The sequence below is a fragment of the Entelurus aequoreus genome, linkage group LG05 (genome assembly GCF_033978785.1).
Source record: "Entelurus aequoreus isolate RoL-2023_Sb linkage group LG05, RoL_Eaeq_v1.1, whole genome shotgun sequence".
Lineage (NCBI taxonomy): Eukaryota > Metazoa > Chordata > Actinopteri > Syngnathiformes > Syngnathidae > Entelurus > Entelurus aequoreus.
The window spans coordinates 67,082,105-67,098,842 of record NC_084735.1 but is presented as its reverse complement, the minus strand read 5'-3'; the positions used below and the strand labels follow the sequence as shown (position 1 = coordinate 67,098,842).

The following is a 16,738-nucleotide window of genomic DNA, read 5'->3' as shown; positions in this document are numbered from 1 at the left end:
TAACTGTAGTCTGTGCACACCTGGAGGTAAGAAAAACTGAAACATAGATGGATTTGACAAACTGTACATTTGTCCTGACAAAGCCAGTATCTTCAGTGATTGTAAAGGTACAGGTACGTCACAAACGTTTGTACCATATTTACCATATACACGACAGTACCTTATATTTGATACCAAATTGAAGGAGATACAGGATAAACCAGTATCCGAAGTATAAGAATATACAACTAGTGATACGGTGCCATTTTCGGGGTACAGTAATCCCCAGTACTCTCTCATACAGACATCTAAAAGCACAAGTAAAAAAAAAATATATAAAAAATGTCTGTCGGTTTTTTATCAAGCAACTTTCTGAATTTTTCTGAATTTGCACAACCATTTAATCATTTCTTCTTTGACATACTGTATGTGTCATGGAAGTTTACTCATGTAGTTTTTGTGTACTTCTGCAAAACAAAGAAACTCACCACATATATACAAATATTGAGGCCGCTAGGATATTTTGACATAAATGGTCAGGACTTCTACAGTGCAACCTTGATTTACAAACTTAATTGTTCCTAAATACAAAAGTTTGTATATTGCAGCTGTCAGGGAGTGTGGGTGACGAACCTCAAGATGCAGCGATGGCAGGCTTGTTGCAGGAAAACATGACTTTAATGTCCAAAAGAAAATGCCGGAAAACAGGAATCAGGAACCAGGAAACAGGCAAACTGGAGACAGCAAACAGGATACAAGAGACGAGGAACCAGGAGACAGCAAACCGCAAACAGCTAACAGTCTACAGGATTCAGGAACCAGTAAACAGCTAACAATACTCCAGCACTGACTGGAGGGCGAGGCAGGTATAAATAGTAGCCTGATTGGCAATTGCCACCAGGTGTGCCAGACTGCCAATCAGGGACAGGTAAGGGGAAACAAGCGCTCAGGGAGACGTGCTGGAATAATAACCAAAATAAGAGCGCTGACAGGAAATAAAACACAAACACAGAGAAATCAGTGACAAGCCTGACAGAAGCAAACAATGTACAACATGAATAATGGGTTCCAGCCTCGACAAAAGTCCATCTATTGGTTAAAGTTTGTACACTTTGAATACAATATAGAGCGATATGCGGTACTGTATAGCAAACAAACATAATAAGGGGGTGCTGGATCAAGGTCCAATAAATAGCAAAGTCAAAACAACATCTCAACTGTCCTCATTTTCAGCCACCCTGCCGACATGCGCACACACACTGTCACTAGCCCTGGGGTGTACTCAGTTTGAAATCACAAAACTCCTGAACTTTAACAACCAGGTGGCGACCGTGATTAGGAATAAAAAAACAACATCCACTTTACCTTGTTGGTTGATCTTCTTGGTGTGCAGCAGAGGGAAAGGGGGAGGAGGCAGTGTTGACAACGCTGTGAATACTTCCTGAATGTTTCAAACCACACGTTGCTTTCTTTAGACTCATATTGAATTAGCAAAACTAGAAAAAAGGGCTAAAACGACACTTAAAATGCACACAAAGTAGTACTAAGCACAGTAGTGTACGAGAGAACAGCCTGCCCTCAATGGATGAATGGAAACATTCATACAATGAGACAAGGTTCGTACAATGAAGCATAGTTTTATTCTGTCTGTGGTCCGTAAATCAATAAAGGGCTCCCAAATCAAGGGTCCACTGTACATCTTCTTACCCCTTACACAAGTTGCATTTATAGTCGGCCATAAGTCATAAGTGTCAGCCAGCGGTTATGTTTCCTGTGGGTGAAACCAATACCTCGCATGTAAAGTTGTCTGGGACAGATCCCCAATACGGGGGTCTAATAATAATATTAGCAACCATGGCGATCAAAACAAAACCTTGCATGATTTTGACCTTGCATTACTTCTCCTAGGTCCAGATGTAGCATTCTGTTCAAAGTCTAAGAGTTGTATTACAGGCTGTGACTGTTAAACATGATGTTTGTTCCGCAGGTCCAAGAAAGCGGCGGTAGATTCCGACTCGTCCCAACTGTCCACTAGCGACAAGAACAAAGCAATAGAGGACGGTCAGAACAACAACGTCCAGCCCGTGCCCTTTTTATCAGGATAAGACTTGTGGGCTTTGAGGTCTGTGCTCTCCATTATCTCTCCAACATGTTTTCCGCTTGTAGATCAGCACCTAGAAAGAACCGATGTTAGCGGGATGCTGCGATGCTTCAAACGACTGCTGGACAAACTTTTAACGGAAAGACAGGATCAGGATTTTGGGTCAGGAACTGTGGCCCCCATCCTTGAAGGTCATGGACTAGGATTCGGACTTGTCCATCTGGTTTTTCTCAGCCCTGAGCTGAATAAGAAACGAGGTGACACAGCTGTGATGGCTTAGCTTAAAGGTCAGATTTGTACATTTCTCATCAGCTGCTCGTCACATTTTCAGGAGCGAGACTCCTATTGATTTTCAGAATATGCAAAAGAGGATGTAGCTAAGATCTGGTCTCGATCCGCCAAACTACACGATAGCTCTGTAACTCGCAGTCAACTTTGTGTCCATTTTGTCAACAGACTGCAGCGTAACAATGGTACCTACGCAGAAGAGTACCAAAAAGTGGTAAAGGTTGGATAGTTTAGTAGCTTTTACACCTTTTGACACCAAATACAAAATGTGTACAGAACATCACTGAACTGCTTACTTAAAAAGCTCAAATCCTGTCCTATATTTCCAGGGCGAAAAAGCTTTCATAAGTCTAACAAAACCTGGGAGTTCAACCTGTTTTGAAAAAGATGAATTTTTGCCGTGATGCCACCAGTGACTGCAAATAACACACATGTGATGATAACCATAGAACAGGAAGTACAACATACTGAGTCACTTACAATCACTTTGTTAGTTCCAGCAATACAGACTGTAGGTGACAATATCACTTTTGGAACATCAACTACTTTTACTTTGTTTTAGTTTTGTTACAGTGTAGTTACTTGTATGACAGTTAAGAATGTTACCTTAATAAAGGTTTATTATTTCCCCATGGGGCGCCTTTCCACAGAATTGGCGCCATTTGCATCCCCAGGAAATAAAATGTTTAAATGCACAATGAAATGAACAGTAAATTTCGATTTATTAAGCAAAGCGTTCGTTTACATATTAAAGGCCTACTGAAATGAATTTTTTTTATTTAAACGGGGATAGCAGATCCATTCTATGTGTCATACTTGATCATTTCGCGATATTGCCATATTTTTGCTGAAAGGATTTAGTATAGAACAACGACGATAAAGTTCGCAACTTTTGGTCGCTGATAAAAAAAAGCCTTGCCTATACCGGAAGTAGCATGACGTCACAGGAGTAAGGATTCCTCACAATTCCCCGTTGTTTACAATGGAGCGAGAGAGATTTGGACCGAGAAAGCGACAATTACCCCATTAATTTGAGCTAGGATGAAAGATTCGTGGATGAGGAACGTTAGAGTAAAGGACTAGAGACTGGACTTTCACAATATTATGTCAGACCCACTCGACATCCATTGCTTTCGGTCTCCCCTAGGGGGGGGTTACCCACATATGCGGTCCTCTCCAAGGTTTCTCATAGTCATTCACACCGACGTCCCACTGGGGTGAGTTTTTCCTTGCCCGTATGTGGGCTCTGTACCGAGGATGTCGTTGTGGCTTGTGCAGCCCTAAATAAACATTGATTGATTGATTGAGAGGCAGTGCAGGGTGTATCTTTTTTCGCTCTGGCCGTAACTTAGGTACAAGGTCTCATTGGATTCCACACACTTTCCTTTTTCTATTGTGGATCACGGATTTGTATTTTAAACCACCTCGGAGACAATATCCTCTTGAAAATGAGAGTCGAGAACGCGAAATGGACATTCAGAGTGACTTTTATCTCCACGACAATACATCGTTGACGCACTTTAGCTACGGAGCTAACGTGATGGCATCGGGCTCAAATGCAGATAGAAACAAAATTTTAAAAAACCTGACTGGAAGGATAGACAGAAGATCAACAATACTATTAAACCATGAACACGTAAATACACGGTTAATAATTTCCAGCTTGGCGAGGCTTATCAATTGAAGCTAACTTTAGCTACGGAGCGGCGGCGGGCGTTGTAGCTTTCGACGACACCCCGGCCGCCACCAGAGTCGGCAAGAAACATATATTTCCCCAAAGTTACGTACGTGACATGCACATAGCGACACGCACGTACGGGCAAGCGATCAAATGTTTGGAAGCCAAAGCTGTACTCACGGTAGCGCGTCTGCTATCCAGCTCAAACACAACACAACCTCCTGATTGTGTTGCTGTAGTCCGCCGCTGATACACCGATCGCACCTACAACTTTCTTATTTGCAGTCTCCATTGTTCATTAAACGAATTGCAAAAGATTCACCAACACAGATGTCCAGAATACTGTGGAATTGTTCGATGAAAACAGAGCAGTTTGTATGGTGACACATTGGGTACGAATACTTCCGTTGCCGTAGTGACGTCACGCGCATACGTCATCATACATAGACGTTTCCAACCGGAAGTTTAGCGGGAAATTTAAAATTGCACTTTATAAGTTAACCCGGCCGTATTGGCATGTGTTGCAATGTTAAGATTTCATCATTGATATATAAACTATCAGACTGCGTGGTCGGTAGTAGTGGGTTTCAGTAGGCCTTTAAATGAATACAATTTAAGAAATTAACTTGAACTACCTTGAACACTGGAACAAATATCATTTGTTGGCTGTGCCTGCTTCTGAAAAGTAGAATTTACTGAGAAATATAATATTATACGTTTTTTACATAATGTTACTTAAACAGAAAACACTTGGCTCTCCAAGGACCACCATAATGGCCAACATTAAAATGCGGCAGCGTATTAGGCCTAGGTGTTCATTAAAAACAAGGCAGAGGTTTTTATTTAACAAGTATATTTAAAATATTTGGCCCCTGTAACATTACGTACAGTTTGAACAGTAACACTGCTCTAACACATTCATGTTAGAGTAATCTAGACTTTTCCAAAAGTAAGTTTACTCACTTATTTTTCTGTATGTTTGATGATATTTCAACTGTGACAGGAAGGGATTAATGTCTCACCACAGTCCTGCTACCTAAATTAGGTTTTTGATGTTATCAGAATCAGAATCAGAATCAGAATAGTTTTATTGCCATTGTTTGAGAACGGGTTGTTCACAAACTAGGAATTTTTCTTGGTGCAAACGTGCGACATAAAAACATATAACACATATTTGGTAATAAAAAGAGCTGTAACTGAGCCATCAGATAGACTTAGAAGGAATTCAAGGAATTCAAGGAGCTGCTGTTAGGAGTTATTGTTCATTTGCCTGATGGCCGAGGGGAAAAAACTGTTCAGATGGCGGGAGGTGTAGGTCTGGATGGAGTGTAGTCTCCTGCCTGAGGGGAGAGGGGAGAATAGCGTGTGTCCAGGGTGAGAAGAGTCAGCTGTGATCCGACCCACACGCCTCCTGGTCCTGGAGGAGAACAAGTCCTGGAGGGATGGGAGCTTGCAGCCAATGTGTTTGTTTCTAAAGTATATTTTTGATAGAATCCCTGTTATGTAATTATTGTCATTGTATTTCATGGATTTGCTGATTATATGCTAACCTAACAACAGTTCAATCCTGTTACTAACAGTCCTGTTTCTAAATGAGTGGATACATACTTTGAGCAAATGGCGCTGATTCAGTGGAATAATCCAAAAATGGTTTTGAGTTCAGAACTGGGAAGTCAACCAACATGAAGTTTCCACTGTAAAATACAATCTTTTTAGACATTTTAAGTCTTGTCTCGAAGATCCGTCACTGACGTCTTCGTAAGAACGCCTCAGCAGCTTTGTTGTAAGTAGTACTGTAGTTTTCATTCACAATATTATAATATCCTTAGCACTAGTGAAGCTAGAACACATTTGCACTATTTCTTTGACCGTCGTTGCACAAATGGATACAAACAAATGTCGTTTACTGTACGGGCTTTTGGTTACCGCGGCAACACTGTCATCCTAAGAAATACACACGAAATATGTCACCTTTTAAACTCGCTTTGCACATCCACTGTAGCATTTATTCACAAATGCAAGTACCCCAAAATACATGTGTCTTCTGTCAAATAGTTTCTTAAGATTACGTACAGTAGAAAGGGGATTCATATGGCCCCATTCGGTGCGGTTTACCTGACACATGAAACGTGACAGTAGAGTGTTGAATATCCTAAAATGTGTTTTGTGGCAATTCCACAGCGTCAGTTAGTATGTAGTATGCTATGTATGTATGCACTTTCCATCATTTTCAGCAGACTGCATTGCAAAATGATTACCCCCACGCCCCCCTTCCTCTCATGGGCGATCCACCCAGGAATGGGGCCACATGAATCCCTTCCCTACTGCACAAGCCGCTGCCATATAACAAAACACACATAAGACGTTTTGTAATATATCATGAGTAGTTTTTTAGTATTACTGCTATTTGGTTGCAAGAAAATGACCTTGTCACCATGTTGTCTTCTCGTCTCTCTTATGTTGATGCAAAGTTGGCAGGAAAAACCCTTGAAAAAACGTCCCACAATTTGTTGAAGAATTTCGGGCGTTCTGTGTTTTTTAGTTCACGTTGTAATGCAGTGTGTCTGCTGTTTGTTTCTTTTTCTTTAACCCGCACTTGCCCACCGAATTAAAAAAAAAAAAATAGGTACAGTGTTTGAACTCGACCTTGTTTGTGTTGATGTTGTCATTTGTTGTAGTTTCCAACTTTGGCTGTCGTTCCTGGTTTTAATTGTAACACATTGTGGAGTTCTGGGTGCTGATTAATAAAAGTTTTCTGCCCAATTTATGTAAATAATAAAAAGCGACGAGGTTTTGTTTTGTTTTAGTTTTGTTTTTTTGTTGTGAATTTTCATATTTTTGTCCTCAGTTGTCGCTGTCTTGTATCTAAGTGTGGTTATAAAGTTGCAATCTATTAATAATGTGTGCCTTAAATAATAACGTTCTGGTACTGAACCAATCTGTCGAGTCTCTTTATTTCAAGCCATTGCTCATGAGTTGTGTGCTCAATGGCTCTACTTGCAGTACTAAAGTGGCATTTAATGTTAGTGATTAAAGGTTGTCGTACCTTAGAAATATTCTATATTTTTTGCTAGCTCTGCCTAACACCATGGTATATTAAGAAAATATATATATATATGTCAGTAAATGAACAGTTTTGGCTAAATATGTTTGGCACATACATATATATATTTTTTAAATTAAAAACAAAGTTAAATGGTGTTCTTGAGCGGATGGAGCGCCCTCACACAACAAGGGGTTCTCGAACTGCAGTTTTATAACATAGTCACCATGGCAACAGTCGAGCTTCTATTGTCCTTTTTTTTCATTCAAAGCTGATATTTTAAGGTGGGATCCCTACATATTCTTATAGATGCCCAATATATTTTCTTACTTCTCAAGACTAATAACATTTTTATATTGATGATTTTTTTTTTCTTATTATTTTTTATAAGATAGAACAACTCAAACAACTGTGGATTTGACAAACTGTAGATTAGTCCTGAAAAAAGCCAATGGTGAAGGTAGCAGTAAATGTTAAACAATGTTCTACCAGATATACAGTAGGAAGGGGACTCATATGGCCCCTTTTCTTACGGTTTACCTGACACGTGAAACGTGACGAATTAGGCTTTAGCCGCCAGATGGCAGTAGAATGTTGAATATCTTAAAATGTATTTTTGCTGCAATTCCAACTTTGACCACAGCGTCAGTTACTCTGTAGAGTGGCGCTTTCCATCATTTGGAAAATAAATGATTTTTATTTCTCTTTGCTATTTGGGCTTATTGGACCCTAATTAGAATAGAAACTAAAAATCATCTTTTAATATGATGTACTTAGTCCATAAGTGCACAAACGTGTACTTCATGTGTAGTGACATGCAAATTTTTATTTTTAAACTTTTTTTTTCAAAATTCCATTGTATGTTATACTTTTCTGACACCACCAGATAGCAGTACAAGTCTCCATCTGTCGGCATAAGACCCCAATTCAGTAAGGTACACAGATTTGGAAATAAGAGCTAAAAGGTGCTGTCCACGTATGTGGCCACTAAGGCCTTTAGAGCAGTGGTCCCCAACCACCGGGCTGCAGCCCGGTACCGATTGGTAACGGGCCGCGCAAGAAATAAAAAATAAAAAATTTAAAAAAAGTATTTTATATTTTTAAATTAAATTAACATAAAAAACACAATATATACATTATATATCACTATAGATCAATACAGTCTGCAGGGATACAGTCCGTAAGCACACATGATTGTATTTCTTTATGAAAAAAAAAAAAAAAAAAAAATCCCCCCCACCACCACCGCCCCCCGGTCCGTGGGACAAATTTTCAGGCGTTGACCGGTCCCCAGCTACAAAAAGGTTGGGGACCACTGCTTTAGAGGTTAAAGGAGTCGACGCCATGTTTGTTTACACGGGGGGGGGAGAAAAGGGTTTTGTTTTTGTTTTTTTCTTTTACTTATCGAAGCTATTTTATTTATCTATGTGACGTCATAATTCTTTTATGTGTTTGTTTTCTTTGTTGATTGTTGTTGGTTTTACCTCTGATTTTACCTGGGGACTTCTCGTTTACAATGATGACCTGAAAACTAGGAGACAACGATACAACCAATAAGTAAATACATTGACGTCAAAAACAAGGTAAATAACTACTACAGTAATACAGGAGACATATGAAGCTAGAAACCACAACATGTACAACGCCGTGAGGTGTCGGAGGAAGGGGGCGTGAGAGGCAATAGCATCTTTTATGTTAGTAAAGAACCATCTCGACACATACGGGTAAAAAAAATCTACTTCAGTAGGGCGTGAAAAAAATGATGTCTAACGGAAAATAATTGAGAACCACTGAGTTAATTTTTCAAACATTTTTCAAAGCAAAAAAGATAACAAAAACCATTGGCTAGCTTGTGTTACCATTAGTGGCTTAACAACACAAGTGTGTTAAAACGGTCTATATTTTTCACAATTACTAAGTTTGTGTCGTAAAAAAATATAGATAAGCTAACTTCTACGTCAGGACAAACTCGTTTGAGTTTGTAATGCACAACACAACACAATAGGACACCAATCTGTACTGAGTGAAAAACATGAACAATTATATTACAGTATCTGTAAAGTATTAGCCCACATTTCATGTTTTGTTTGTACACGGCTAGCTCGACAGCGTATGTACTGTAGTTGTAATAACACGCATGACGTGCTGCGTGTATCACGGTCGATATTATAGTGACTCACTCAATGGACAGTTGTTAGTCTGGTCCAGCTGGCCTGGGACGTTTCCTGTTGATTTTGGGTAAGCAATCCATTTATGTCGAAATAGCTCAGCTCCAAGTTCCACATTTATAGCATCAGTATATTCAGCTTCAAAAATATAAGGTTGTGAATCCTCATTTGTCCAAAAATAATCGTCGTCGTTGTCTGTTACCAAGTCTGCCATGATTAGAAAACACCCTCGTGTTTGACTGCGGAAGTAGGAACACACATCTGTTGCCAGAAGTCAGAAGTGTGCTGCTATGGAAACAGAAATCAATACGCGGAAGAAGTTAGTCCCGTAAATGATTAAAATGACCAAAATACTGTAAATATTGTAAATATTACATATTGTTATGAACATGTCTGTTACTACATTATATATAGACTTGCAGTGTGTATATAAAACGTTGATGAAGAGTTTAGAAGTTGTTATAGAGGGATTTGAAAGCTACAATGGTGACTCCCATTAACCACATCTTCCAAGCCTTTTTTATCATCTTTAAAATCCTAAAAAAAAAGACGCGTGTTCTTGTCTCTCATAATGATTGTGAACGATAGGCAACATTTTTTTTTTTTTTTTAAGTGCAGTTCCCCTTTAAGGTCAGTTCCCGTTTGAATATGTGGAATGATGGAAGAGTTGAAGAGAATTCCAGTCGCTTGCTGCAGCATCACAAAAGGAATTTTGGTCAAGGACATTGCGGGCGTTTGGAACAGAGAGAGTGATGATGCCACTGGATCTCAAGTGATAATTATTATGGGGGAGGTGCAAGGGATTGGAGAGCATTAGGGTGTTTTTCCTTTTTTTTTTTTTCTTTCCTAATAGAGTCTTACACTAAGCGAGATACACTAAGGGAAGCCAGTAATGAGGTCGCCCGGTGTGACTATCAGCGCACAAGGGTGATGGGAAAAAGGCTAGGTGTGTATGTGTGTGGTGTGTGTGTATATATATTCACACCAATTCTAAATATTCATTTTATATATATATATATATATATATATATATATATATATATATATATATATATATATATATATATATATATATATATATATATATATATATATATATATATATATATATATATATATATATATATATATATATGTATTAGAGATGTCCGATAATGGCTTTTTTACCGGTATCCAATATTCCGATATTGTCCAACTCTTAATTACCAATACCGATATCAACCGATACCGATATATACAGTCGTGGAATTAACACATTATTATGCCTAATTTTGTTGTGATGCCCCGCTGGATGCATTAAACAATGTAACAAAGTTTTCCAAAATAAATCAACTCAAGTTATGGAAAAAAATGCCAACATGGCACTGCCATATTTATTATTGAAGTCACAAAGTGCATTATTTTTTTTAACATGCCTCAAAACAATAACAGTGCAATACTTTTTCATAACATGGTCACTACTGCCTAGTTTCTCTTGTTATATTCTTATTTTACTGTTATATTTTTATTCTCATTGTTGCTTTTTATTTGTATTCTTACTGTAATATTTTTCTATTCTGTTTCCATTTATACCCCCATTATTAAATTTTTACTTTTTAAATTCGATCTCAATTTTGTACACTGCTGCCGGAATTTAAATTTTCCTGAGGGAACTCTCCTGAAGGAATCAATAAAGTACTATCTATCTATCTATCCAAACAGCAGCTTGGAATTTGGGACATGCTCTCCCTGAGAGAGACTATGAGGAGGTTGAGGTGGGCGGGGTTGGGGTGGGTGGGGGCAGGAGGTAGCGGGGGGTTTATATTGTATCGTCCCGGAAGAGTTAGTACTGCAAGGGATTCTGGGTATTTGTTCTGTTGTGTTTATGTTGTGTTACGGTGCGGATGTTCTCCCGAAATGTGTTTGTCATTCTTGTTTGGTGTGGGTTCACAGTGTGGTGCATATTTGTAACAGTGTTAAAGTTGTTTATACGGTCACCCTCAGTGTGACCTGTATGGCTGTTGACCAAGTATGCCTTGCATTAATTCGTGATGAGAACAGCCAGTAGATATTATGTGACTCGGATGGCACGCACGCAAAGGAAATGCCTTTAAGGTTTATTGGCACTCTGTACTTCTCCCTACGTCCGTGTACACAGTGGCGTTTTAAAACGTCATACATTTTACTTTTAGAAACCGATACCGATAATTATGAAACCGATACCGATCATTTCCGATATTACATTTTTTAAAGCATTTATTGGCCGATAATATCGGCAGCCCGATATTATCGGACATCCATCCATCCATTTTCTACCGCTTATTCCCTTCGGGGTCGCGGGGGGCGCTGGAGCCTATCTCAGCTACAATCGGGCGGAAGGCGGGGTACACCCTGGACAAGTCGCCACCTCATCGCAGGGCCAACACAGATAGACAGACAACATTCACACTCACAATCACACACTAGGGCCAATTTAGTGTTGCCAATCAACCTATCCCCAGGTGCATGTCTTTTGGAGGTGGGAGGAAGCCGGAGTACCCGGAGGGAACCCACGCAGTCACGGGGAGAACATGCAAACTCCACACAGAAAGATCCCGAGGCCGGGATTGAACTCACGACTACTTAGGACCTTCGTATTGTGAGGCAGACGCACTAACCCCTCTTCCACCGTGCTGCCCACTATCGGACATCCCTAATATATATATATATATATATACATATATATATATCTTCTTCTTTGGCAGCTTAGTCACAGATGACCATGCTAATTTACGCTCTTGTGTCAGACACGTATTTCGATTTGATGTTTAATTTTTTATTTAATTTATTTAAAAAAAATTTTTTTTTTTTTTTTTTTGTAATGGTACTTTAATTATTATCAATAGTTTATTTTTTTTTATTTAAATAGTTTTGTCATCCTATTTTAGTCAATTATTAGTAATATATTTTCAGTTTTAATGAGTGTTGTAATTATACAATGCACATATTTAATTATAATTTTCACATTTTAACTTGATGTTTTGTTGATACGGTACATTCATGTTTGTTGACAACGCCTAGCATGGCTGTACAAGCCAATTCTTGAGTGACAGTCCCTGTTGCACTTAGTGCAAACATGTGTAGAGACTTCATCCCGCTCCTGCTGTGCGATGGTATTTGCAGTATGTTTCCTCCTGTCTCTCTTCTCCTCTGCGAGCTGGCCTCTCCTCAAATCAGCCTCTGCGATACCCCGTCTAACCGCTTGACGCCTGACATTTCGGTTCTCCGCCTGTATCTCCCAGCTGTCTAAGGGAATATTACACGCCCTTAGATCTCTCTTGCATGCGTCCTTGATCCAGAGGGAGGGACGACCAACATGTCTGGAACCAGCAGCCAGTTGTCCATACATAATGTCCTTGGGAAGCTGTCCGTCCTCCATCCGCCGAACATGTCCCAGCCATCGAAGACGGCGCTGGCTAAGAAGAGAGTTCATACTATGGATATTAGCCCGCTGAAGAATGACACACATATATATATATATGTATATATATGTATGTATATATATATATATATATATATATATATATATATATATATATATATATATATATATATATATATATATATATATATATATATACATATATATATATAATGAATCTATTTAGAATTGGTATGAATATATACATATAAAAATATATATGTATATATTCATACCAATTCTAAATAGATTCATTATATATATATATATATATATATATATATATATATATATATATATATATATATATATATATATATATATATATATATATATATAGTTTGTTGGTTGAGCTCATAGGACTAGATAGTACAATCCCTCAGATTAATCAGCAGTTAGTGTTGAGTGGGGGGTGGGGGGTTAGGGGCAAAAGCTTCACTGGGGTCTTCAGGTGGGCACCCTCCTTCACTGGTGTTTCGTTGATAGGCCCACGACACCTCCGGAGGGCTCAACGGCGACATCTGGCGTCCCAGGTGTGCCCCCCTCTGCCTTTACCCCTAGATGGCATTTAGCAGCCCAGTTTGGGTCCTTTCTCTTGAACCATATCAATCTGCTACTTTGTTCAGCAGCATCCGACAGCGATTTGGCAGCCCGCCGGAAGGCCTGACCTCTCAATCCCATTCCTTTGAGGAGCTTGGTAGTGGACGTAGCAACGAAGCCTCTGCACCCGACTTCAACTGGAAGCACTCGGGCACGCCAGCCGCGCTGCTCTGCCTCGGCTGCTATGTCCGCATACCTCAGTTGTTTGCGCTCATATGCTTCACCAACTGCTGCTTCCCATGGTACAGTTAGTTCAACAATGAACACAGTCTTCTGGGAGGTTGACCACAAGACCAGGTCCGGCCTGAAGCTGGTTGTAATGATTTCAGGCGGGAAGATGAGTTTGAGGTCCAAGTCAACCTGCATTTTCCAGTCCCGGGCAGAGTCCAGAAGGGTTGCCTCCACTCTTGCAGATGGTTTTGGTGGGAGTTGTCCTGCTCTTACAAACTGAGTGGTGATTGAGTGACTAGGGATTGGGGGAGGGAGGGCCTTGTTGTTATTTCTCCTTTCCTCCAGGGTGATCGCCAGCTGTCTTAAGACCTGGTTGTGCCTCCAGGTGTAGCGGCCTTGAGACAAACTGATTTTGCAGCCGGTGAGGATGTGACGGAGTGTTGCAGGGGTTTGACAGAGTGCACAAGAAGGATCTTCTCCAAACCATTGGTTTAAGTTCTTGGGTGTGGGAAGAACATCGTAGGTGGCTCTGATGATGAAGCTGATTTGGCTCCCTTCCATTTCCCAAAGATCCTTCCATGTGAGCTTACGATGCTCCAGGTTTTCCCAGCTAGTCCACTGTCCCTGTTTGGACTGTGCCACTGCTGTTGCACATCTGTCTGCCTCCTCTTGTTGTCGAACCTGATCAACCACCAGCTTTCTCCTCTGGGCTGATGTTGCCTTGTGCCATGTCGGTCGACTAGCCCCAAGTCCAAACCCACCTCTTCCGTGCTGCACTTGTCCCACTATGTCTCCATGCCTGAGAGCAGATCTGGCTTGTTGTACGGCCTCAGATGGGATCCATTTCCTCCCGGTTGTCAGTCTGGGAGCAACCGCTCGGATCACCTCATCTTGAGACTCAGTCAGTGTCATGCTCAGCCTCACCTTGGTGCATTTAAAGGCCTACTGAAATGATTTTTTTTTAATTTAAACGGGAATAGCAGATCCATTCTATGTGTCATACTTGATCATTTCGCGATATTGCCATATTTTTGCTGAAAGGATTTAATAGAGAAAATCGACGATAAAGTTCGCAACTTTTGCTCGCTGATAAAAAAAAGCCTTGCCTGTACCGGAAGTAGCGTGACGTCACAGGAGCTAGTATTCCTCACAATTCCCCATTGTTTACAATGGAGCGAGAGAGATTCGGACCGAGAAAGTGATGATTACCCCATTAATTTGAGCGAGGATGAAAGATTCGTAGATGAGGAACGTTACAGTGAAGGACTTGAGAGACAGTGATGGACGTATCTTTTTTCGCTCTGACCGTAACTTAGGTACAAGCTGGCTCATTGGATTCCACACTCTCCTTTTTTTATTGTGGATCACGGATTTGTATTTTAAACCACCTCGGATACTATATCCTCTTGAAAATGAGAGTCGAGAACGCAAAATGGACATTCAGTGCCTTTTATCTCCACGACAATACATCGGCGAAATGCTTTAGCTACGAGCTAACGTGATAGCATCGTGCTTTAACTGCATATAGAAACAAAAAAATAAAGGATAGAAGGAAGGATAGATAGAAAATCAACAATACTATTAAACCGTGGACATGTAAATACACGGTTAATGCTTTCCAGGCTGGCGAAGGTTAACAATGCTGTGCTAACGACGCCATTGAAGCTAACTTAGCAACTTAGCAACGGGACCTCACAGAGCTATGCTAAAAACATTAGCTCTCCACCTACGCCAGCCAGCCCTCATCTACTCATCAACACCCGTGCTCACCTGCGTTCCAGCGATCGGCAGAAGGACGAAGGACTTCACCCGATGCGTTTGGCGGCCCGGAGACGTAGGAAGTCAAGGTGAGGTCGGCGGCTAGCGCGGCTAGCGCGGCTAGTGCGGCTAGCGTGGCTAGCGCTCCAACAAACTCCTCCTGGTTGTGTTGCTGTAGTCCGCTGCTAATACACCGATCCCACCTACAACTGTCTTCTTTGCAGCCTTCATTGTTCATTAAACAAATTGCAAAAGATGTCCAAAATACTGTGGAATTATGAAATGAAAACAGAGCTTTTTGTATAGGATTCTACGGGAACCATAACTTCCGTTACTCTGACTTCGTCACGCGCATACGTCATCATACCGCGACGTTTCAGCCGGATATTTCCTGGGAAGTTTTAAAAGTCACTTTATAAGTTAACCCGGCCGTATTGGCATGTGTTGCAATGTTAAGATTTCATCATTGATATATAAACTATCAGACTGCGTGGTCGGTAGTAGTGGGTTTCAGTAGGCCTTTAAACTCCTCCGTGAGGCTAGAGATGGGCAGTTCCAGGGCACCATGACCATATAGGCCGATGTTACTGAGGCACCGTGGAAGACCAAGCCACTTCTTGATGTATGCACTGACTGTTCTCTCCAGCTTCTCGACTTTGGACATGGGGATCTCATAGACCGTTAGTGGCGACATCAAACGGGGGAGCAATCCAAACTGTAGGCACCACAGTTTCAACTTGCCAAGAAGTAAGGTCTTGTCAATGCGGGCAAGGCCTTTGATGGTTTCTTCCCTCAGCTGATTGCTCTGGTCCGAGTCTTTGTCTTATATATGTATGTATGTACGGTATGTATGTATGTATGTTAAGGCTGAAACGACGCGTCGACGTAGTCGACGTCATCGGTTACGTAAATACGTCGACGCCGTTTTTGTGCGTCGACGCGTCGCATATTTACGTCACACTACCGTCATGGCGGAGCGCAAAGCAGACTGTGCGAGCGAGGGGGAAAAAATCACGCCAAAAGTGGTCAAAAGTGTGAGAGTATTTCAATACACGGCCTAATAATGTTGTTGTATGCACACAGTGTCGAGCGGAAATGGCCTATCATAGCAGCACAACGGCTATGAACGAACATTTGAAAAGAAAACCATCAACCATCAACTAGTCAATCGTCCGCGCGAGTATACGTTGTCATCATTACACAAAAACATGAATGTGTCATTTGTATCTGCTAGGGGTGTAACGGTACGTGTTTTGTATTGAACCGTTTCGGTACGGGGCTTTCGGTTCGGTACGGGGGTGTACCGAACGAGTTTCTAAGCTAAAGCTAACTTTAGCTGCTAAAGTGTTAACAAGCTGCTTCGCTCCTTCTGCGGCTGCCTCTGTCTCAGCACGCAGCATTGCCCCACCCACACAACCATCTGATTGGTACACACAAAGAGTTATACAAAGCGTTATCAGCCAATCAGCAGTGCGTATTCAAAACATTACCAGCCAATCAGCAGTGTGTATTC

The 16,738-nt window shown here is 40.8% G+C and overlaps 1 protein-coding gene across 3 annotated transcripts in view; it reads left to right on the top strand.

The window, feature by feature from the left end:
- stk32a (serine/threonine kinase 32A) overlaps positions 1-7,293 on the top strand; it is a 130,543-nt gene extending 123,250 nt beyond the window's left edge. For all 3 annotated transcript variants that reach the window (XM_062048708.1, XM_062048709.1, XM_062048710.1), the window contains one exon: positions 1,967-7,293. In XM_062048708.1, coding sequence (XP_061904692.1) covers positions 1,967-2,084 — 118 coding nt within the window. In that variant the 3' untranslated portion in view covers positions 2,085-7,293. The remainder of the gene's footprint in view (positions 1-1,966) is intronic.
- Positions 7,294-16,738: the final 9,445 nt, after the last annotated feature.